The 22,686-nt window shown below is 52.9% G+C and overlaps 1 protein-coding gene across 9 annotated transcripts in view; it reads right to left on the bottom strand.

Moving 5' to 3' along the window:
* The window catches only part of RAP1GAP2 (RAP1 GTPase activating protein 2), a 270,089-nt gene that overhangs the window by 175,590 nt on the left and 71,813 nt on the right, over positions 1-22,686 (bottom strand). For 4 of the 9 annotated variants that reach the window (XR_002517930.2, XR_002517931.2, XM_017950247.3 and 1 more), the window contains exon 1: positions 15,852-16,041. The exons of the other annotated variants lie outside the window; for them this stretch is intronic. Coding sequence is in view for 2 of the 4 variants with exons in the window: in XM_017950247.3 (XP_017805736.1) it covers positions 15,852-15,958 (107 nt within the window). In the remaining 2 variants the exon portion in view is untranslated. Of the gene's footprint in view, positions 1-15,851; positions 16,042-22,686 lie in introns of those variants that run through there. 9 annotated transcript variants of the gene reach the window in all.

Raw genomic sequence — 22,686 nt, 5'->3', positions numbered from 1 at the left:
CAGCCACATCTTTGCTATCTAGAGGTCCTTATCTCTAAGACCTCTGAGATTTCCTCTGGGCCTGGCCCTCCACCAGGGGGATGGATAGCAGAGAGCCAGCCCTTCTCTCAGCCAGGGCCTTGTAACCAAAAGCATCCACTGGCCAGGTGTCTGGAAGGAGGGGCAATCTGTATTCAAGGAATCCTGACCTGCTGGGGTGGAGGGCAGTTGGGCGCCACAAAGCATCAGCAAAACAGGATGGGGACGCGTTATCCAATCCCAGAGCTGAGGGTCAACCCTGAGCAAAGCCAGGCTGTCCTCTCAGACCGGGTCCAGCACGGTCGCAGGCTGACTGCTTTGATGTTCAGAACGGACTCAGAGAAAAGACAGCCCAGGAAGTGTGTTTATTACCAAAGGCTGGGGGATCCCACGAGCTGCATCCGTGAAGAAGCAGAAGAAAGCACATGTCATCCAGCCAAGGCAGAAGGAAGCCTCCCTGCGTCTGGGAGGGTACCAGCAGCTGCAGCCACCAGCCAAGTTGACAAGACTGTGCCAAGATCAGCATCAACGAAGCCACTAGGGCCAGCAGAGTGGACAGCTGTTGGCATTTTTACTGCCCAGCTTCCATCCCCTGAGCCTCTGAGAGCAGCACGCCAGGTTTCCTTAGGTGACCCATCCCTCCTATACTCCCAGCCAAGTCCCTGTATCCCCGGAACCAGGGGTAGGCGTAAGACCTAGCCTTCACGAATCAGTGTATCCCACCCCTCTGGCCAAAGTTCAGGGATGCATATGTGACTCACTCTCTGTCCAGGGTGAGCCATCCCTGGGACATCTGCTGAAATGATTGGGAAACAGATTTGCTCTTCCTGTTGGTATTGCTAAGCGGGTAGAAGGTCAGCCCGTGGCAGCCATCATCCATCTTTGTGGATGAGCTACCTGAGGACGAAGGCAACCCAAAGTCTAGCACAGTCTAGAGACGGGGTAAAAGAACCAGTGTCCAGGGACACCACTGGAGCCCTGGATCCAGCCAGGTCTGAATCCGTCCCCCTTGAACCTTCCAGTTACCTAAACCCCAAAACTTCTTTTTTTCTTTACATTAATTTGAACTGGAGCCTGTCACTTCCAACCAAAAGTTTCTTGACTAAATCAGCTAAATGACCGATCAGAGGCCAGGCGCGGTGGCTCACGCCTGTAATCCCAGCACTCTGGGAGGCCGAGGCAGGCAGATCGCTTGAGGTCAGGAGTTCGAGACCAGCTTGGCCAACATGGTGAAATCCTGTCTCTACTACAAATACCAAAATTAGCTGGGCATGACAGTGGGCACCTGTAATCCCAGCTATTTGGGAGGCTGAGGCAGGAGAATCACTTGAACCTGAGAGGTGGAGGTTGCAGTGAGTTGAGATTGCACCACTGCACTCCAGCCTGGGCCACAGAGGGAGACTCTGTCTCGAAAATAAAATAGGCCGGGCGCAGTGGCTCACGCCTGTAATCCCAGCACTTTGGGAGGCTGAGGCGGGCAGATCGCTTGAGGTCAGGAGTTCAACACCAGCCTGGCCAACATGGTAAAACCCTGTCTCTACTAAAATTATAAAAATTAGCCAGGCATGGTGGCGGACACCTGTAATCCCAGCTACTCGGGAGGCTGAGGCAGGAGAATCACTTGAGCCCAGGAGATGGAGATTGCGGGGAGCCGAGATCCCACCACTGTACTCCAGCCTGGGTGACAGAGCGAGATACCACCTCAAAAAATAAATCAATATTTGGGGGTATTACCTACTGGCCCACCAACACAAAGACCCTCCAGCCCCAAACTTCTTAATAAAAATCACAATAACACAAATGTTACAGAATTGTTTCACATGTAATACTGACTGACTCTGCTTTTGTATACTAACTGGGGTACGAACTGCCCTGAGTCTAGGGGAGGCAGGCAGCAGGGAAGCCTCCCACGGCCTGACCAGCCCTTCTTTCCCCAGCATTCAACACCAAACACGAAACGGCCCCAGGCCACCCTAACAGCCCAGCAGGAAATCCACACCACAGCCAAGGTGGGATCTGAGCGGGCCCCTGTTTTTCTATCTCGGCCCCTTTGCTTCCACTGTCTCCTTTACCTGGGATGTGCTTCACACTCCATCTCTCCCTTCAGACATCCTGTCCAGTCTCCAAGGCCCACCTCAAACGCCAACAACTCCAGGCAACCTTCCTTGGGCGGCCCCCCTTTCTTTTGACCTCCAGGGCTCCCTGCACCCCTTCTCCACACCTCCCGCTTCTGTCTTGGATTCACATTCCATGGTTGATCTCTCCTTCGGGAGCACGGGCTGCTGGAGGCAGGGAGAGCACCGCATATTGATGGAGGTGAACTGAACGAGTGAATGAATTTGGGACACAACCCACTTAAGGAGGGACTGCAGCCTGCATTTGCATTCGTGGAGGGGAAAGAGGGGGCAGGTGCCGCCAAGAGGGCTGGCAGCCCTTTCCAGAAGTGGGCTGGGGGTCAGAGGAGCTGCGATGTGGAAGCCAGGCGTCTCGGTTCCCATCACTTGCACCACGGCTGCGTCCTGCCTTCATGTGGCTGTGCCTTGGGGGACCTTCTGGCCATCCATAAGGGGCCTTTATGGCTGTCACTCTGAAAAGCCCTTCCTGGCACATTTGCAGACCTCATTTTCAGATGGCCTGTTTCAGTGACCTCTTGATTTACACATTGTTTCTGCCTGTGCATCTCAGATTAAAGATCTTATTAAAATAAACATTCTATTAAAATACAGACGGCACAGGTAACCCAGGCTGCAGCCAGAACCTTCCTGTTCACGTCGAGAAGTGAGAATTTTTGTTCTCATTAGCGAGGCCAGTAGCCAGGAGACCTTTCAGCCTATCTGACGCCTGACAGGACAGACCTTTCCCTGCTGGCGGCTCCACCCTCCCCTTAGCTCAGGCTAAGCAAGTAAAAGAAGCCCAGCTGTTCCAGAGACCCATCTGGTCCCTTCCTTTAAAAACAAGCAGAATGTTCTAGGGTGCCAGAGTTCTTAACGTTTTGGAGTCTTGACCAGGACACCTGGTCTCTCCGAGGTGCATTTCAATCCACTTCATTGGATTGTAGCACAGGGGCGGTTAAGTACCTCGGCCGGGGTCACCACGTAATTGGTGGTGGTAGAAAAAGGATAGAATTTGGCACTGGGCAGATTGGAATCCCAGCTCTGTTATACAAGTTGGATGACATTGGAGACACGATCCCTTTTGAACCTCAGCTTTCTCCTCTATGAAGAATGAAGATAATGATCATCAGTGTCACGCAGAGAATGAAATGAGGTAAGTGAAGCGTAAGTACCAGCCAGGTGCAGGCCCAGAGCGGGCAACCACGAGTGTTCCTGTCTCTGTCCCTTCTCACGTTATTCCTGAGTTTCTGTATTGCAATGCGCAGCCTCCCATAACGTCTGTCATTTTGTTTGGAGGTAATTCAGGAGGAAGGAAGAATACCTGAAGGCAAATCCACAGTGGCCATTCTGCAGCCCAGCTCCCACAGGGCACCCCGCTAGGCTGCCGGGACCCCTTCTTTCTCATCGCAATGGATCTGCCCAAGACCAAGAAGGCCCAAAGGACACGCAGGGCTGGGATGCAACCCCCAGCCTCTGTGTTCACAGGGTTACACCCAGACCTCCTGACGACCCATCCTTCAGGGGAGGGGCAGGTAGCACAGGTGTGGCCAGGTGTAGATGGGCTGCAGTGAGCAGCAGGCTACCAGCTCTGTACTGAACAGGTAGCTAGAAGTTCAAGTGTAATAAGGGAAGGCCAGTCCAGCCAGTGTTCCCAGAGCTTCTGATTTCTCAAGACTGAAAAACAGATTCACAATGTGGAATCTTCCAATTTTAAAATATCAGCTCCAAAGGAAAAAACAAAGTATGTGGGCGCAACAACACCCATCAAGCATGGACACTCCAGCCAGACAGGGCTTTGCTTCTGTGCTGCCCACGGCTGCGTCCTCAGCACCTAGGACTCTGTCTGGTCCAGGGGACAGGCTTCCTAACCATATGAGGAGTCTGCAGGGGCTTGCTGCCCACCTCTGCCTCAGACTGCAAGCTCCCAGGTGGGAGGGCTGCTGCGGTCTGCACTCTCCGCAGTCAGGACGGCGTGGTGCCGCGTACAGGACATGATGGTGAGGAACCAGGGGGCTCCCGCCTCCACTTTTTTTTTTTTTTTTTTTTTTGAGACAGAGTTTCACTCTTGTTGCCCAGGCTGGAGTACAATGGCGCAAACTTGGCTCACTGCAACCTCCGCCTCCCGGGTTCAAGTGATTCTCTTGCCTCAGCCTCCTGAGTAGCTGGGATTACAGGCACCCACCACCACGCCTGGCTAATTTTTGTATTTTTAATACAGACAGGGTTTCACCGTGTTGGCCAGGCTGGTCTCGAACTCCCGACCTCAGGTGATCCGCCTGCCTCGGCCTCCCAAGTTGCTGGGATTACAGGTGTGAGCCACCGCGCCCGGCCCTGCCTCCACTCTTACTAGACTCTTAACTAAGCCCCATTCATCAACCAAAGACAAAAGAGATGCCTCCCTTGTGGGGTTGTTACAAGTTGCTTTACCCCCTAGAGTAAGCCTTCCTGACAACAGGTATCATCATACGGCCCTGATCCTGCCACACAGCATTCAGTGTGGCTGATAAAGATCTTTACAGTAAAGAAAGAGAAAAAGGCAGAGGAGGGGGAGAGAAGGGAGGGAGCGGCTCTCACCCACAGGCCCTCCCCCCCACCCCACCTGCAACTCCTGCCTTTGGAGAGATGGACTAACCGTGAGGCAAGGTCAGCCGTCTCAGGACACACATGGGGCCGACATGTCTCCAGAGGCGTCCCCAGCTCCAAGCCAGGCTGCCCACCCCTGGAGGACTCCGGGAAGGACTTGGCTGGAGCTCCAGCCTTCATGAAACACAGTGTTCATAACTGATAAGCTTAAAAGCAAGTGACAATTTTTCAAGCCACCCTTACTCCAAGGGCACTGAATAAACACCGTGTCGGTTCCAGGTTCCCACCAGTCTGCCTGGAAGGAGAAAGGAAGGTTAAACCAAGTGTACTCACCCCTAGAAATGAGCTTGGATTCTTTGAGACCCTCTTCAGGGTTCAACCAGGACCCCCACACTCAGAAATCTCAGCTTATGAAATACCAGCCACGCTCTTCCTTCTGCCATGAGTATAAAGGGTGCCCACCAGACACTCTTAGTGGAATCTCTAAAGTGATGGGCCTGACTTTACTTTCTTTTTGTTTTTTTGTTTTTTTGTTTTTTTTGAGACAGAGTCTCCCTGTGTCGCCCAGGCTGGAGAGTGCAGCGGCGCAATCCAGGCTCACTGTAACCTCCGCCTCCCCAGTTCAAGCGATCCTCCTGCCTCAGCCTCCTGAGTAGCTGGGATTACAAGCACCTGCTACCACGCCCGGCTAATTTTTGTATTTTTAGCAGAGACAGGGTTTCGCCACATTGGCCAGGCTGGTCTTGAACTCCTGACCTCAAGTGATCCATCCGCCTCAGCCTCCCAAAGTGCTGGGATGACAGGCGTGAGCCACTGGACTATGGAGAGGCTTAAGAGAGCCTGCTGGGGTTCTGGAAAGTTCTATATCTTAATCTGAGTAGTGGCTATATAGGTATATACCTATGTGAAAACACACAAGGCTTATAAGACCTGTACACTCACAGGACATATGTTACACTTCAATGCATTAGTAACAACAGCAGCAGCAGCAGCATGTACTAAGCACTTATGACAAGTCAGGCACTTCACAAGTGCTTATCTTGGGGTCATGAATAATATGACAGTTAAGGGCAGTCTCTCGGCAGGGCACGGTGGCTCACACCTGTCATCCCAGCATTTTGGAAGGCCGAGGCGGGCGGATCATGAGGTCAGGAGTTCGAGACCAGCCTGACCAACATGATGACACCCCATCTCTACTAAAAATACAAAAATTAGCCAGGCGTGGTGGCGCACACCTGTAATCCCAGCTACTCAGGAGGCTGAGGCAAGAGAATCACTTGAACCCAGGAGGCGGACGTTGCAGTGAGCCGAGATGGCGCCACTGCACTCCAGCCTGGGCGACAGAACAAGACTGTCTCAAAAAAAGAAAAAAAGGGCAGTCTCTAGACCTTCACAGACCCAGGTTAAAATCTCTGCTCCCCCACCTTTCATTCTGCCCCTTGCATACTCTTTAACCTCTGAGCGTCTGTCTGTTCCTTGTCTGGAAAAGAGACAATAACTGGTAGAATTAAGACAAATAAGCACATACGCCCGTAGCACGGGGCCCGGCAAACTGCAAGCCACGAAATGTGTTGGCTGTGACAACCACTGAAGCTTCTCCAACCTCAGGTTGTTGGTGCTGCTTGGCCCATTTTAACATGTGTGAAACGGCCTCTCCTTCCAGTGGTACTCCCTACCCCTCAGGCATTTTCACATCAGCTTTCCAATGTTTCCCAAACCCCTGTTCCACCTGACTGTGTCTTCTCTTAACACTTTTCTTTAAACAGACTCACACTTCTTTACTTAAACAAATTTGAGGTCTTTCTGTTGTTTGTTTTTTTTTGAAACAGAGTCTGGCTTTATCACCCAGGCTGGAGTTCAGTGGCACGATCTCGGTTCACTGCAACCTCCACCTCCCAGGTTCAAGAGATTCTCCTGCCTCAGCCTCCTAAGTAGCTGGGATTACAGGTGCACGCCACCACACCTGGCTGATTTTTGTATTTTTAGTAGAGATGGGGTTTCACCATGTTGGCCAGGCTGGTCTCGAACTCCTGGCCTTGAGTGTCTGTCTGCCTTGGCCTCCCAAAGTGCTGGAATTATAGGCATGAGCCACTGTGCACAGCCCAAATTCCGGTTTTCTAATGTTATGTAACTATCATACATGGAAAACCAGTATCACTTGCCAGGATTCATTTCTTAAAGTAGCTATTAAAATAAAAAGCACTTGTCCACCTGAAGTCATCTTGCCTACCTCACTTCCTTTTTATGGATTCAGTAGGCAAAGAAGCTGAGTTTGTTGGGGGGCAGGGAGTCGGGGGGTATGGGGGTGCTTCATCTGCTTAAAATGACTGAGCGACTTCCTGGGCCCTTCAGCAGCCCCCGTCTGAACAGAAGTGCTTTTCGTTGATTTCACCGAACAGGCCTGACAAGCCCTCTATTTGGCAACATCCTGGTAAGCAGCCATCTGTGCACCGCACAGGCTCCAAAGAGAGAAAAATGCATTTAGAAAAATGTATATATTGGCTAATGGCGACTGTCCACTAATTCAGACGCCCACTGGCCCCTCTTTGGCACAAAGGAAGGGAGGCTGAATCAGGCGGCAGTTCCAGGACCCAAGACCTAGGAATGCAGAGGCAAGAACAGCCCTGGCTCCTGGTCCCAGCTTCAGGATGGTCATGGCTGAGCCTGGTCCCTCACGTCTACGGGCCCCAAAGCGATGCAGAGGCGAGGCATGACAACAGAGCTACACGTGGGCAAGTGATCATTCGCAATTCTCTACAAAAATCTCTTCCGGAAGGAAAGAAAGGAGAGGGAACGGAGACAATCCCCAATCTCAAACAACAAAAAAAAGGGTGCCCATTAGAGGGCACTGAGTATTAAAAGGGCCCCAGGGAGCCGGGCGCGGTGGCTCACGTCTGTAATCCCAGCACTTTAGGAAGCCAAGGCGGGCGGATCACCTGAGGTCAGGAGTTCGAGAGCAGCCTGACCAACATGGTGAAAGCCCGTCTCTACTAAAAATACAAAAAACTGGCCGGGAGCAGTGGCTCACACCTGTAATCCCAGCAATTTGGGAGGCCAAGGTGGGTGGATCATGAGGTCAGGAGATCGAGACCATCCTGGCTAACACGGTGAAACCCCATCTCTACTAAAAATACAAAAAATTAGCCAGGCGTGGTGGCGGGCGCCTGTAGTCCCAGCTACTCGGGAGGCTGAGGTAGGAGAATGGCGTGAACCCGGGAGGCGGAGCTTGCAGTGAGCAGAGATGGCGCCACTGCACTCCAGCCTGGGCGACAGAGCAAGACTCCGTCTCGGAAAAAAAAAAAAAAGACAAAAAGTAGCTGGGCATGGTGGTGGGCACCAGCAATCCCAGCTACTTGGGAGGCTGAGGTAGGAGAATCGCTTGAACCTGGGAGGCAGAGGTTGCAGTGAGCCCAGATCATGCTATTGCACTCCAGCCTGGGCGAGACTCTGTCTCAAAAAAAAAAAAAAGAAAGAAAGAAAAAGACCCCAGAGAAATAAGCAACGGGTACGTTCTACCTGGGGGAGCCAGGAGGCCTCTTGGGCTTCCATCCATTCACTCAGCAAATATTTACTGAGCATCTCCTATTCTAGGCAATAGAGACCCAGAGGTAAAGAAGGCAAAGTTACCGCTCTGAAATAGTTCCCATTCTAGGGGAGGGAACAGCCAATCAACTATTTATTGCACACACTAGATATGATCAGTAAACGAGAAGTACCATGGAGGAAACAAAGCAGGGTAAACCAGTCATGACTGGAGGGAGCCGCTTAGATTGGATCGTCAGGGGAGCCCTTTTGGAGGAGATGCCATATGAGTGAAGAGTCTGGTGATGAGGAAGCACCAGCCAATGAGCTCACTGTGAACAGCAGGTGCGAAGGGCCTGAGGCAGGAGCAGGCCTGCCATGTTCCAGGTGTGGAAAGGAGGCCTCCACAGCAGAAGCACGGTGATCACAGGGAGGAAGGGATGACAAGGTGGGAGGCGAGGTCAGAGAAGCAGGCAGGGGGTGTGGGCCAGACTATGGAACTGGGATGTCATTTAAAGTATAATGGAAAGTCAGCCAGGCACGGTGGCTCATGCCTGTAATTCCAACACTTCGGGAGACTGAGACAGGAGAATCAGTTGAGGCCAGGAGTTCGAGACCAGCCTGGCCAACATGGTGAAATCCCATCTCTAATGAAAATACAAAAAAATTTAGCCAGACCTGGTGGTGGGCGGCTGTAATTCCAGCTACTTGGGAGACTGAGGCAGGAGAATCGCTTGAACCCAGGAGGCGGAGGCTGCAGTGAGCCAAGATCGCGCCACTGCACTCCAGACTGGGTGACAGAGCGAGATGCTGTCTCAAATAAATAAATATAACAGAAAGTCTACGGAGAGCTTTCCACAGGAGAGAGACCTGGTTCTATTTGAATGTTTTAAACTCCACTCAAGTCACCATAAGGAGAGTGGATAAGGGAGACTAGAAGCCAGGAGACCAAGCAGGAGATTAAAATAGTGGCTCAGGAGGAATTAAACTCATTTGCGCCTCACATTCTGTCCCTTCAACTTGAACCGTCTAAGGCCTCAGACCTTTGGTGAAGTGAATAGCGGGAAGCCGGCTAAAGGGAGATGTTTGTTCTTTAAAGCAACAACAGCCCACCGGGTGTCATTCAAACATCAGACAGAAGAGGAGACAGGCCCTTCCAGAAAGGGCAGGACCCAGCTGCCTCTTAAGGAGAGAACAAGCAGCCATCTGTTCTGGGACCAGGGAGTAGATCGGCTCCTGTCTCGTGCCCCTTCCAGCTCTGGGACTCTGGGACTGCAAGGCCAGAACTCTGGACAACCCACAGGCACAGTCCTCCTGTCCAGTCAGCTCATGGGGCTGCCTGCAATGGCAGGACACAAGTATCCTCTCGACACCAGGTTCACACCCTAGAAACAAATCAATCAACAATGGCTAACATCCCAAAAACAGACAACTACACAACTAGTAATGGCACGATCTTACCAAAAAACAACAAAAAACAAATCTGATAGTGCCTCTAGAACTAAATACCAACATACAGGTATCACAGGGGACAGCAGAACATGTTAAATAACACCAGCAGATGCCATCCACAAAATCCTGACTGTGGGAAACTCCACAAGACAAACAGTCCAGTTTCTTCAATAAATAAATTGTAAGAAAAAAAGAGTTGGGGCCGGGCGCAGTAGCTCACGCCTGTAATCCCAGCACTTTGGGAGGCCGAGGCGGGTGGATCACGAGGTCAGGAGATTGAGATCATCCTGGCTAACACAGTGAAACCCCATCTCTACTAAAAATACAAAAAATTAGCCAGGTATGGTGGCGGGAACCTGTGGTCCCAGCTACTCGGGAGGTTGAGGCAGAAGAATGGCACAAACCCGGGAGGCGGAGCTTGCAGTGAGCCGAGATTGGGCCACTGTGCTCCAGCCTGGGCGACACAGCAAGACTCCACCCCCACCCCAAAAAAAAAAAGCATTGGGTGGGCCAGGCACAGCGGCTCACACCTATAATCCCAGCACATTGGAAGGCTAAGGTGGGCAGATCACTTGAGTCCAGGAGTTCAAGACCAGCCTGGGCAATATGACAAAACACCATCTCTACAAAACGTACAAAAATTAGCTGGGCGTGGTGACAGGCACCTGTAGTCCTAGCTACTCGGGAGGCTGACGTGGGAGAATCACTCGAACCCAGAAAGAGGAAGTTGCAGTGAGTCGAGATCATACCACTGCACTTTAGCCTGGGTAGCAAAGTGAGACCACATCTCCAAAAAAATTAAATTAAATTAACATTTTTTAAAAGAGTCGGAGGGGCCGAGCAGGGTGGCTCGTGTCTCCCATAATTCCAGCACTTTGGGAGGCCAAGGTGGGTGGAACACTTGAGGCCAGGAGTTCGAGACCAGCCTGGCCAACGTAGTGAAACCCCATCTCTACTAAAAATACAAAAATTAGCCAGGTGTAGTGACAGGCACCTGTAATCCCAGCTACCTGAGAGGTTGAGGCCTGAGAATGACTTAAAACCGGGAGGCAGAGGTTGCAGTGAGCTGAGATTGTGCCACTGCACTCCAGCCTCGGCGAGAGAGCAAGACCTTGTCTCAAAAAAAAAAGAGTTGGAGGAAAACACAGATTAAGAGACACATCACCTATCACATAGTACTGTTTGAATTCTTCTTCAAAAAAACTTTTGAAAACTTTTACGAGACAACTGGGGAAATTGAAATACTGACTAAATATGGTATTAAGACATCACTGTTAATTTAGAGGGGTATAACAATGGTAGTGTTACGGGTTTTTTAAAGAACTCTAAACTTTTTTTTATTTCTCTGTTGCCCAGGCTGGAGTGCAGTGGCTCTATCTTGGCTCACTGCAACCTCTGCCTCCCGGGTTCAAGCAACTCCCATGCCTCAGCCTCCTGAGTAGCTGAGACCAAAGGCACATGGCACCTATTGGCTTGGCTATTTTTTTTTTTTTTTTTTTTAATAGAGATGAGTCTCACTATATTGCCCAGGCTGATCTCAAATTCCTGGGCTCCAATGGTGATCCTCCGACCTTGACCTCCCAAAGTGCTGAGATTACAGGTGTGAGCCACCGTGCCTGGCCAAGAATTCTTATCTTTAAGATATAAATTGAAATATTTAAGAATGAAATCTAATGTCTGAGATGTACTTCAAAATAATCTGGTGGAGGAGTGCATTGGTAAATAAATGAAACAAGATTGGGGCCATCAGTTGATAATGGCTGGAACTAGGCATTATGTTACCCTATTCTCTCTACTTTTGTGTATGCTTGAGAATTTTCACAACAAAATGTTGAAAAAAAAAATTGTGATAGGATTTTTCTACCCAAGAATAACCCACCAGGTATGATACTCCACAGGAAAGGGATCACATTCATTAGATTCGAGGCTGTCCCCTGAGAACCTGCCAGAATTTGCTGAATGATGAGAGAATCCGTATCTTCCTCTTCATAAACTCCATGATGGGAGCTGTCCTAAAAGAACTAACCACTGTAAGAAGTGGATTTGTTTTCATTTATGCTAAATGACCTGTCTCCGGTTCAGAAAGTCATACCCAAGGCCACACTGACTTTATCCACATCTTTCAGAACGTACTTTTTTTTTTTTTTTTGAGACAGAGTCTCGCTCTGTTGCCCAGGCTGGAGTGCAGTGGCACAATCTCAGCTCACTGCAACCTCAGCCTCCCGGGTTCAAGCAGTTCTCCTGCCTCAGCCTCCTGAATAGCTGAGATTACAGGCACCTGCCACCATGTCCAGCTATTTTTTGCATTTTTAGAGTAGAGATGGGTTTTTGCCATGTTGGCCAGGGTGGTTTCAAACTCCTGACCTCAGGTGATCCACCCGCCTCGACCTCCCAAAGTGCTGGGATTACAGGCGTGAGCCAGCACGCCCGGCCAAGAACGTACATATTTTGATTATGTTTCTCTGCCTCTGTCCTTCCCAGCAAACGTGCCTGTTGTCCCCCTCAGGAAGCCAAGCTCCCCACTACGCCACATCCATAAGAAGCAGGTTCTGAAAATCAAAGCGGTTTCCAAACCGCAGTCTCTGAGGAAGGCTTCATCCAGGTGTCTCCTAGGAGCCATGCTCAAATGCAATCCCCTCTCAGACACGCCGCTGTTTTAACAGGATCCCATGTGCTAGAAACCCTGAAAGATGGGCAGAAAGAGCCATCACCTCCAGGCTGCCCTAGAGCTCCCGTACAGCACGGTCAGCTCCAAGATGATGAGCACCACGCCCACTTCTCGAAAAGGGAAATTGAAGTTGGAACTTGGAGCACAGTTCTTGGGAACTACCAAGACTGCCTGGGAGTCTCCTAGTTCTAGGACTAGATGGGACACCTGTCTCATTACCACCCTGCCTGGTACACCTCCCTGTCCTGTCCCCTAATACGCAATATTTCCAACTGGCCTGGAGAGAGCAGGAGGATGACAAAGACCACTGGGTGGTCCCTGCAAGCCACACACAACCATTTCGACCCTTAAAGCTAAGAGCCAAGAGTGTTATCTTCACAAGCCTGTCAATTAAAGGTGCTGGGAAGATCGATGGATGGATCAAAGCTTCTGGGAGAAGGGGCCTGAGCCTGACCCCATCCTGTGATGAGAGGGGGTGGAAGAAAGAACTCATCAAATTTAATGCCCAGCATGGAGTTTGGGGAGTGCTTAAGAGAAGCCGGCAGCTGCAGCCTGCTCCAGGCCTCCCATGGCCACCAGCGCCCACAGAGCAAGGGTCAATAGTGTTCGCTGCACTGATTTCAGATGCTTAAAGACAAAGAAACTCCAGATACAGCAAAGGAAACAGAGGTCACTTAGTGTCATGATGAAACCAATCACTCTTTCTCCTTGGGTAGGTTAAGTCCATGGCCAAAGCCATCAGGATGGTTGGAGCGACAGAAGAATGGGATGAAGCCAGGGGCTGGGAAGGCCACCGATGTCTGCCTGCATTGCAGGCAAGAGCACGGTGCACTCAGGAAAAAAGAAAGGACTCCACGGGCCCCAGCCAATCCCTCCCTGTCCCTATCAAGGTCCTTCCCTGGGCCTCACTGCACCCCCCACCACTCACAGACTCGTTCTGCCCACGCTCATACCCACCAGGCTGCCCCCTTGGCCCACACATGGCTGGTCTTGACTGCTACTGGTGTGGCTGTCACCACCAGACCTCTGACCTTGGTCAGCAGGAGCATAGGCTCAAGGAGAGAAGAGGGGGAACAGTTGTGATCAAACCCCATTTACCCTCACGTAGCAATTCATACCTTTCTGTCCTATCTCCACTCACACGATCTGACTTGAGTCTCACAGTCCTTTGTGGGGAGGCAGAAACTGAGGCTCACAGGGATGAAATCTACCATCACACCATAGTCAACAGATGAGCCAGGAAGAGAATTTCTCGCTATCTGTGCAGGGGGCTTTTCCTCTCCACCCTCCGGACCACCACCCATTCTCTACTCAGAATCAGGAACTGGTCCCATGCGTCTGCCTTTCTATCGAGCCCATTTTCCATTCCAGCCCTCGAAGCAGGCCCAGGCTGTCTCAGACCAGCCATCCCATACATTCTGCTGGCTTTAGAGAGTTGACCTGCTCACCACCACTCTACAGATAAAATGCTGAAGGACAGAGCACAGAAGGGAATTCAAGTCCAGGGGAAGAGGGACTCAGGCCCTGGAACATTGCACTCCAGAGTTCCCATGGCAGCTTCCTCTGGTAGACACACACGTCCCTGGCATCAGCCATTCCTAGACCACTTGCAGGATTTCCACTATATTTGATAACACTTGTACTATTATTACTATGATTTCTATTAAATAGATTCATTTCAGCTGGGCACAGTGGCTCACACCTGTAATCCCAGCACTTTGGAGGCTGAGGCAGGTGGATCGCCTGAGCTCAGGAGTTTGAGACCACCCTGGGCAACATGGTGAAACCCCTATCTCTACTAAAATACAAAAAATTAGCTGGGCATGGTGGTGGGCGCCTGTAGTCCCAGCTACTCGGGAGGCTGAGGCCCGAGAATTGCTTGAGCCCCAGAGGCGGAGGTTACAGTGAGCCAAGGTGGTGCCACTGCAATCTAGCTTGGGCTAACAGAGTGAGATGCCTCCTCAAAAATTAATTAATTAATTAATTAAATAGATTCATTCCTGTGACTTCATATGTTTAATTTAAAGTGATGCTTTATATCACTACCACAAATGGAAAAAAATCAGTACCACTGGCGATTAACCAGGAGAGAATCCTAAAAATAAATGAAACAAAAAGAAAAACAACCTAAGTTCTAGCCAGGCAACTGTTCCCCACTCAGAGGACCTGAGCCGGAGGTCTGCTCTCTCTTAGTTACAGAAGGAAGATTAGCAAGTGTTTAAAAGGTGTTACAGGCAGACTAGCACCCACCTGAAACTTCCCCTCAGAGAAATCACAGGATTCGCAGAGAACTGAAAAAGGAAGAACTTTCTCACTAGCTGACTCAATGTTATTTCATGCTGAACCACCTTATGTCATTTCACGGGAAATTCATTCTGTGCAGTGGGCAACATCTTGTTACACTACATTATAGGAAGGGGGGACGAGAGGAATGGGACACAACCCACCACAAGGCCAATCCATGCCAGCTTCTCAAAGTCCCCCCTATTCCCTGCCTACCACCACCCCAAGTACGTTCAGCCTGTGGGCATGTCCAGGGGCTGCTGGTCACCCCCAGGTGTCCCTGGCTCCACTGCCCGTGTCTTATAGGGTGCGGTATTAACCACTCCAAAACTCATTCGGTAACTAGGATCCAGCAGGGTCACTGGAAGCTGCACGAAATCCCAGCAACATTTCTGTGGGCAGTCAGCTTTCACACTCCCCTCCCCCCATTGCTGGAGGCTCTGCCATGCACCCTAGCAGAACAGGGAGGCTTTGTGCCAACGACCTGCCTGGTAGCTCCGTGGGGTCTGGTGGATGTCAGACCTGCAGCTGGGGTTGCAGCCCAGAACGCTTCCCCAGAACCTCCTTTGCCCACCCCAAGCCCCACACCTTTCACCACATAGGTCGTCCAAAATGTCTCTGAAATAGCTAAAGAAAACTATTTTCGACATCCAGGAGTAAACGAAAGAATAAACACCAGAAAGGCGAAGAGGCAAAGTCACCCCACGGCGGTGGGGCGAGGGGGTGGGTGAGGAGTGAGCCACCTCCAAACTTGCTCCTCTCCTGCCGGCACCGAGCGCAGAGCAAGCGGATCTCGGCCAGGCAGGCACCTCGCGGGCTCAGCCAAGTTGCAGAGAAGCAAATGGCAACACCGGCGCATGGAGCCGCCCGGGCTGGATCAATGGCATCCGCGGCTGCAGGCTTGGGGAAGGGGGCCGCGGTGTGCAAAGGCAGGGTCTGGGGGCGACGGACTTGGGGTCCCTCCGTCAGGGATCCACCCCGATGCGCCCTCCCAGCCGTCCTCCGATTCCGGCAAGGTCCTGCCCAGGCTCCTCGCACCAGCCAGGGTCTGGGGCGAAGCTCCGAACTCGCTCCCCGCGACGGTACCTGGAGAGGAGGCTTTTTGCAAACCAACACGGAGCCGAACACCCATCCGAAAAGTCCACCCCAAAGAAAACCGGACTGTAGCAGGAGAGCGGAGGGAAGGGGCCGGCGGCGCCGCCGGGGTTTACCTTTTCTCTTTATTCTGCCTCCGGGATTTGTGCAGGAGTCCGATGAGCACCACGGCGGCGCGGATCCCCGCCTTCCGGCAATGCCTCCTCCCCGCGGGCTGGGACATGGCGAGGCCTCCCGCGGTGCCCGACCTCGCCCGCCCGCGTCCCCGCAGCCCCGGCTCCGCGCGCTCCGCACCCGGCCCCAGAGCCCGCGCCCCGGCCCCCGGCCTCCGCCTCGCATGGGCCCCGCCCCGCCTAGGTGCGCCCCGGGGGTCAGGTGACCACGCGCTCCCCCCTCCCTCCCGGCGACCTTCAGCGTCTCCTCGGGGCCCGCGGGGCAGCCGCCGTCCGCTCCCCCGGCGCGGGCATTTCCGAGGCTCGCTCCGGGCGCGGCCCGGGCCGGCGGCTCCCGGCTCCCGCTCAGACGCGCCGCCCGCGCCGGGACCCGCCCCGGCCCCGCCTCCCGCGCCCCGGCCTCGGCCGCCCGGATGGTGGAGGACGCGGGGCACAGGGAGCGGGCGAAGCGCAGGAGGAGGCGGACAGCGCTCCCGGGACCCCCCTGCCCGGCTCCCAGGCGCCCTCCCCGGCCCCGGCCCCGGCCCTGCCTCCCCTCGCCCGCTCCTTCTGGTCCCCGCCCGCACTCCCGCCGGCGGCCCGGAGCTCCCTCCCCAGGCAGAGGCGGCTGCCGCCCTCCCCGGCCCGGCCCCGGATACTTCCCCGATGCTGTCACTGCCTTTAAAACAGAGGGCGAGAAAACAGGCACCGAGAGGAAACGCGCGTCCTCCTCGGTCCAAACGAAACTGCCCGCGCTCGGTCCCCGTCCCCTCCCGGCCGCCCCGCGCTTACAGGGGGCACCTGAGCCCGGCGCCCGCCCCGGCTCGCAGCTCGCGGGCCCGGGTCCCCGGGTGGGAGCGTATGGATGGGGCGCGGAATGAGGCGGAATTCTGCCCCCGCCTCCCCCCAGAGTCGGCGCAAGGATCGCCGAGCGGGGGTGCAGGGTGGGCTGGGTCGGCTCCCCACGAACCCTGGCTCTCCCGGCCCTGGGAGTTTCACTCCACACCGGGTCAATAACCGACTTCACCGCGACCCCGCTTCCTCCTGGCGGGCCGGGCGCATCCCACTCCGCGCTCCCCGCGCCCACCCGGCCTGGGCGCTGCGCACTCCCCACGTGGTCCCTCCCGCCCCTGCCAGCCGCGCGCCAGCCTCCTCTCCTTCGGAAAGGAAGGGCGGAAGGTCGCGCCCGCTGCTGGGGAAAGGGCTGTCCACGTGCTGTCCAGCGTCCCAGCCCCCTCCCGCCCCGCAGCATCACTCACCGCTTTGCCCCCCTAGGGAAAAGGAAGCGGGCAGGGGGCTGGAGGGAATTAAAGCAAGCCAATTAGTCCATCTTTGGAGCCAAAGAGGTCCCCCCCTGAGGCAATTTGCCTTGTTTGTTTGTTTGTTTTATACTCTGGTGTTCAAGCAGACACAGAAAATCCAGGCAGGGAGGGGACCCTGCTGGGTGGAGAGGGGAGAGGGACTGCAAACGAATTTGAGGACCTGAGGCTTCAGCCCGGCCTCTCGAATGCCCACAGCTTCCTGCTGGCACTGGAGTTGGGGTGGAGGGGAGGGAGCCGCAGGGTGGTTGTAAAATGGTCTATTTATGAAGCGGCCGTTACCACTGGCCTTGCCCCCCTCCCCCGACCCCCTCACTGCCGGGGTTGTGGGGGATCAGAGATATAGATAACCATAGACTTCTTTTTATAGCTAGAGATTTGAATGACCCGGGCCGCACTCCTGGGATTGGCGGTTAGGCGGGCTGCAAGTACCATGCCAGTAGTGACTTAAGAATTGGTCTGGAAAAAGAATAAAATGAATGTCCTTGGTAGAGAAGAGGGAAGAGCTCCCAGCGGCATGCAGCCCAGAGCTTTCTCTTCCCCCCTCTCCCGCCGCGCTGTAGCACACAGCACAGGAGCACCCACAGGTTAGCTGATGGACTGCTTCAGCGAGATGGCAGGGAAGGTGATGAGGGCGCTGGCTTAGGTCTATCTTAGCGTGGGGTGTATTTTATCCATACACAGAAGGCTGCACCTCAACAGAAGGCCTGACCCTCCTTCCCAGCAGGTGAGAGTGTGGGAGTTCCTTCAGGTCAAGTGCACCGTGGGTAACAGGGTGGCTCACACCTGTAATCCCAGCACTTTGGAAGGCCGAGGCAGGTGGATCCCTTGAGTTGAGACCAGGAGTTCTAGACCAGCCTGGGCAACATAGTGAGACCCCATCTCTCCAAACAACTACAACAGGGAATTGGGATGATGAAGGCACAAAATCCACCAAGCAGGTTCCATTATTCATTCTCTCATTCTGGGGTTCCCAGCTCTTCCACAACCCCAGTGTGGCTGCAAACACAAGGCTGTCCCCCCAAAAAACCATAGCCTCTCAGGCCCTGACTCTTGAGTCTCTAAAAGGTAGAATTTCCAGGCAGTAAGAGGTTCCATCCTTCTGTCCCTGCCCTACAAGCTCGCCACCTTTGGTGCATAGACACCAATTCCCCTCCTTAACTCCGACTCCAGCCCCCACAGCCCATCACACCCACACCCCATAGAGGGAACCCCAAAGCACAAGAAAACCCATCAATAGCAGAGACTGGAACAACTATCAATGCTAGGCTTACCCATTCCACCAGCGTTTATTAAACATGTGCAGTATGTCCAGCTTTATGCAAGAGACTAGGGCAAGAAAGAAAAATGGAAGACCATCCCTGCCCGAAACAAACAGGGTTAACACACACCAAACAAGACCATTTCCAGCCAGTGTGTGCAGTTAGCCCAGCCAAAGCTTCCTACAATTGGGCCACACGCCACCTCCTTCACAATTCTTTGTCTTAATGTCACGCTGCTCTGCTGTTTATTATTTTGCTTTAATTACATCAACTTACTTTTTTACTTAATTTTTTTTTTTTTTGAGACGTTGTATTGCTCTTGTCACCCAGGCTGGAGTGCAATAGCACAGTCTCGGCTCACTGCAACCTCCACCTCCTGGGTTCAAGCGATTCTCCTGCCTCAGCCTCCGGAGTAGCTGGGATTACAGGCATGCGCCACCACGCTGGGCTCATTTTGTATTTTTAGGAGAGACTGGGTTTCACCATGTTGGCCAGCCTGATCTCGAACTCCTGACCTCAGGTGATCCATCCGCCTTGGCCTCCCAAGTGTTGGGATTACAGGTGTGAGCCACCGTGCCCGGCCTTTACTTAATTTTAAAAGAAAACGTTCTTGCAACCCTAAATGAAAATCCATTATCACTTGCCCTTCCTACCATGAAAACAAATATAAATTTATTAAGTTCTACCTCAATACTGTTGCCTGACAAAGGCTCTAAGCTTGAAGCACCTTCCTTAAAAAAGCAGGTGGGCCGGGCGCGGTGGCTCAAGCCTGTAATCCCAGCACTTTGGGAGGCCGAGGCGGGCGGATCACAAGGTCAGGAGAGCAAGACCATCCTGGCGAACACGGTGAAACCCCGTCTCTACTAAAAATTACAAAAACTTAGCCGGGCATGGTGGCAGGAGCCTGTAGTTCCAGCTACTTGGGAGGCTGAGGCAGGAGAAAGATGTGAACCCGGGAGGCGGAGCTTGCAGTGAGCCAAGATGGCACCACTGCACTCTAGCCTGGGCTACAGAGCGAGACTCAGTCTCCAAAAAAAAAAAAAAAAAAAAGCAGGTGGTGTAGGTGTTAGTGACACACCTGCGCCAAACCCAGGCACCATCCTTGAAGAAATCAGAGTTCGAAAGAGAACGAACAGGAAAGAATTTTGACATTACTATGCTCTAAGGCCACATTCATGAGGCACGTTGGGATGGGCTGAGAAAGCTGGATACATGCAGACCACAGGAAATGAGGACGGCAGAAGTCTCTGACGGCAGAGAAGGGGTCTTCCTCTAGGTCCTACCTCACCCAAATTATGCCCCACGGCATCCCAGCTCCCAGGACCTCCACGGCCTGTTCCAGCCTCCAAAGCTCACAGTCCCAGAGAACAAAGTGCCAGGCAGCTGCCAGCCCAGGTCTCTCTTCCAGTCCAAGGGAACTCCAAAGGCTGAGGAGGCCTGGGTGGGAATCAGGCCTGGGGCGGAAGACAGCGAAGTTAATCATGAACAGACCGCAGACAGCTGCACAGCCCGTTCCTAAGGGGCCAGTGGGTTGAGGCAGACAGACACGCATGCCTGGCCCTGAAGAAAAGGGCCTTCTGTGCCTGGGGACGGGCTCCAGGAGACATATCCATGAGAAAGCGGGAATCAGCACCGATCCCCGTGCCCCTGGTCAGAGTCAGCCTGCAGCAGATGCCACCTCCTCGCTCTGCCCAGCCTCCAACTCCCAGTGCCCCACTGCTGGGCAGAATGACTGCCGCCATTCTGGGCTGGGATTGGGGGTGGGTGGGGGCAATGGGGGCAATGGAGCAAGGAGGGTGGCGCCTTTGATGAAAACCAGGTGTCTTCAAACGCCTTGCCCCTCCCCTCCACGGACAGGGTCCCAGCCATTCCATTGACCACACAACCTTTGGAACAACACAAGGGTTATAAACAGAGCTTTGGACAGGACGGGCCAGCACCCCCACTCTCTTCTGCCTTTCAGGGTATACACATCACACACCTGCTCTGGGATATCACTCGGAGGCCCCCTCGCACACAGCTGAACGCTCACACCTGTGCTAAGAACCCTCCATTCTTGGCAGGTACATCAGCGCCCCCTGCTGGGCCACAGCACAATTGCGTCTCTGGGATGCCCCCTTTGGAGGAAGACAGGAGGGGGAAGAGGGAGGCAGGAAGGCGTGGGGAAAGGAAGGATTGCAGTCATCTGAGGTCGGGAAGCAGTTTCTATTTTTGAAAAGAGAGAGATGGGCCGAGTGCGGTGGCTCACGCCTGTAATCCCAGCACTTTGGGAGGCCGTGGCAGGCGAATCACTTGAGGTCAGAAGTTCGAGACCAGCCTGGCCAACATGGTGAAACCCTGTCTCTACTAAAAATACAAAAATCAGCCAGGCATGGCGGCGGGCGCTTGGAATACCAGTTACTTGGGAGGCTGAGGCAGGAGAATTGCTTGAGCCCAGGAGGCGGAGGTTGCAGTGAGCTGAGATCCAGCCACTGCACTCCAGCCTGGGCGACACAGCAAGACGCTGTCTCGTAAATAAATAAATAACCAATTAAAAAGAAGAAGAAGAGGAAGGAAAAGAGAGATGCAGGAAAACTCTTTGCCAACATACTGACTCTCCTCCCAGCTTCTAAAATCCCGTCCCAGAGCCCATGACCAGCCCCCAAGAGGTCCATCCCACCACAATAGGGTCCTAGGCCTCAAAGACAAGCCTGGGAAACCTCAGCTCAGCCCAGCTTTCCTGCGGCCACAGACGTCATATGAAGCAGAGGATCTAAACTGGCTCAGGTTTTGGAAACGGATCTCCGTGACTTGTGTGGCATTTCCAAGCTCCAAGGAAAGGAAACCAGGCTGAGGAAACCCACAGATCCCACTCAGTGGCAGGCACCCTGCGCTTGGGTACCCAGAGCCACGAAGGTGGAGCCTGCAGTGCCTGATGTCGATCAGAACCCCGCCGACTTCCTGTTCAGGGATTACGGAGAGTGGGTAGAGGGAGGAAGAAAGAAGTTCTTCATATATCGCTTGGGTTACTGAAGTTATTTAAAATACTTCCTTTTTTGAAGTTCATTTATGGATTTTTGAATTTCTGCTAAGCTGCATGACTATAATAATTTTTCCCACAGTGAAAACATTCAAAAGGATCCTTCTGTGTGTGAAATTTCTGATGAACAGGAAGAGGTGTTATTTTGCAATAGAGGCTGCCCAGGAGTCAGTCCAGAGAATCGGGAGCTGATGAGGCCGAGCGCTGGGAGGCCTACAGCACAGTCCCTCTCCAACCCAACGTCCCCCAGCCTCACTGATTACCAAACCTCCTCAGCTGCTGCTACTCCCGAAGCCACTTCCAACTCTAGGGTTTCTGGGGCTGAGTGGAAAAGCCGGTAGCGAAGCTGTCTTTCCATAATATTAGCAACATTGCTTAGCAACGTCTTTCAAAGAGAGAACCAGCAGACTCTCCAAAACCCTATTCTGTTTGGCTCTCCAGAGAACAGAGTGGTTGCTTATACATGTATTATTTATATGCTATTTTATATATCCAGTAATGCCTTCTGTACCTGGCTTCTCCGAGAGATGACGAATTACAACTATGTGAGATTTCCAGGCGACAAGGGCTTTGGGTAGCAAAACTTTTTGTTTGCTTCCTTGCTGGCTAGCTTGCTATGACTGTAATGACCCTAGCTAGAGATTTCCCTCAAACACCTCAACATGCTGTTGTCCTTTAAAGACAGGTTTGACACCGGGCGCGGTCGCCCACGTCTGTAATCCCAGCACTTTGGGAGGCTGAGGCGGGTGGATCACGAGGTCAGGAGTTCAAGACCAATCTGGCCAACATGGTGAAACCCCGTCTCTACTCAAAATACAAAAATTAGCCGGGCAAAGTGGCGGGCGCCTGTAATCCCAGCTACTCGGGAGGCTGAGGCAGGAGAATTGCTTGAACCGGGATGGCGGAAGTTGCTGTGAGCCAAGATCGCACCACTGCACTCCAGTGTAAGCAACAGAGCGAGACTCCATCTCAAAAATAAATAGATAAAAATAAAGGCAGGTTTGATGGAACCTCTTTGTGGTGACTCAAATCCGTTATTATCAATACCAACTACTATCATGAGCTCAAATGCAGTTAGGAACTGACAGGCCATTGAGGGGAGACGTCCATTTGTCCCTAGGCTTAATGGCCCCAAACAGCTGTGGTGCAAAGACACTACAGTGAGGGAATAAAAACACACATGGGGGCCAGGCGCAGTG

Source organism: Papio anubis, chromosome 17 (genome assembly GCF_008728515.1).
Source record: "Papio anubis isolate 15944 chromosome 17, Panubis1.0, whole genome shotgun sequence".
Taxonomy (NCBI): Eukaryota; Metazoa; Chordata; class Mammalia; order Primates; family Cercopithecidae; genus Papio; species Papio anubis.
This window is presented reverse-complemented; position numbering and strand designations above follow the sequence as displayed.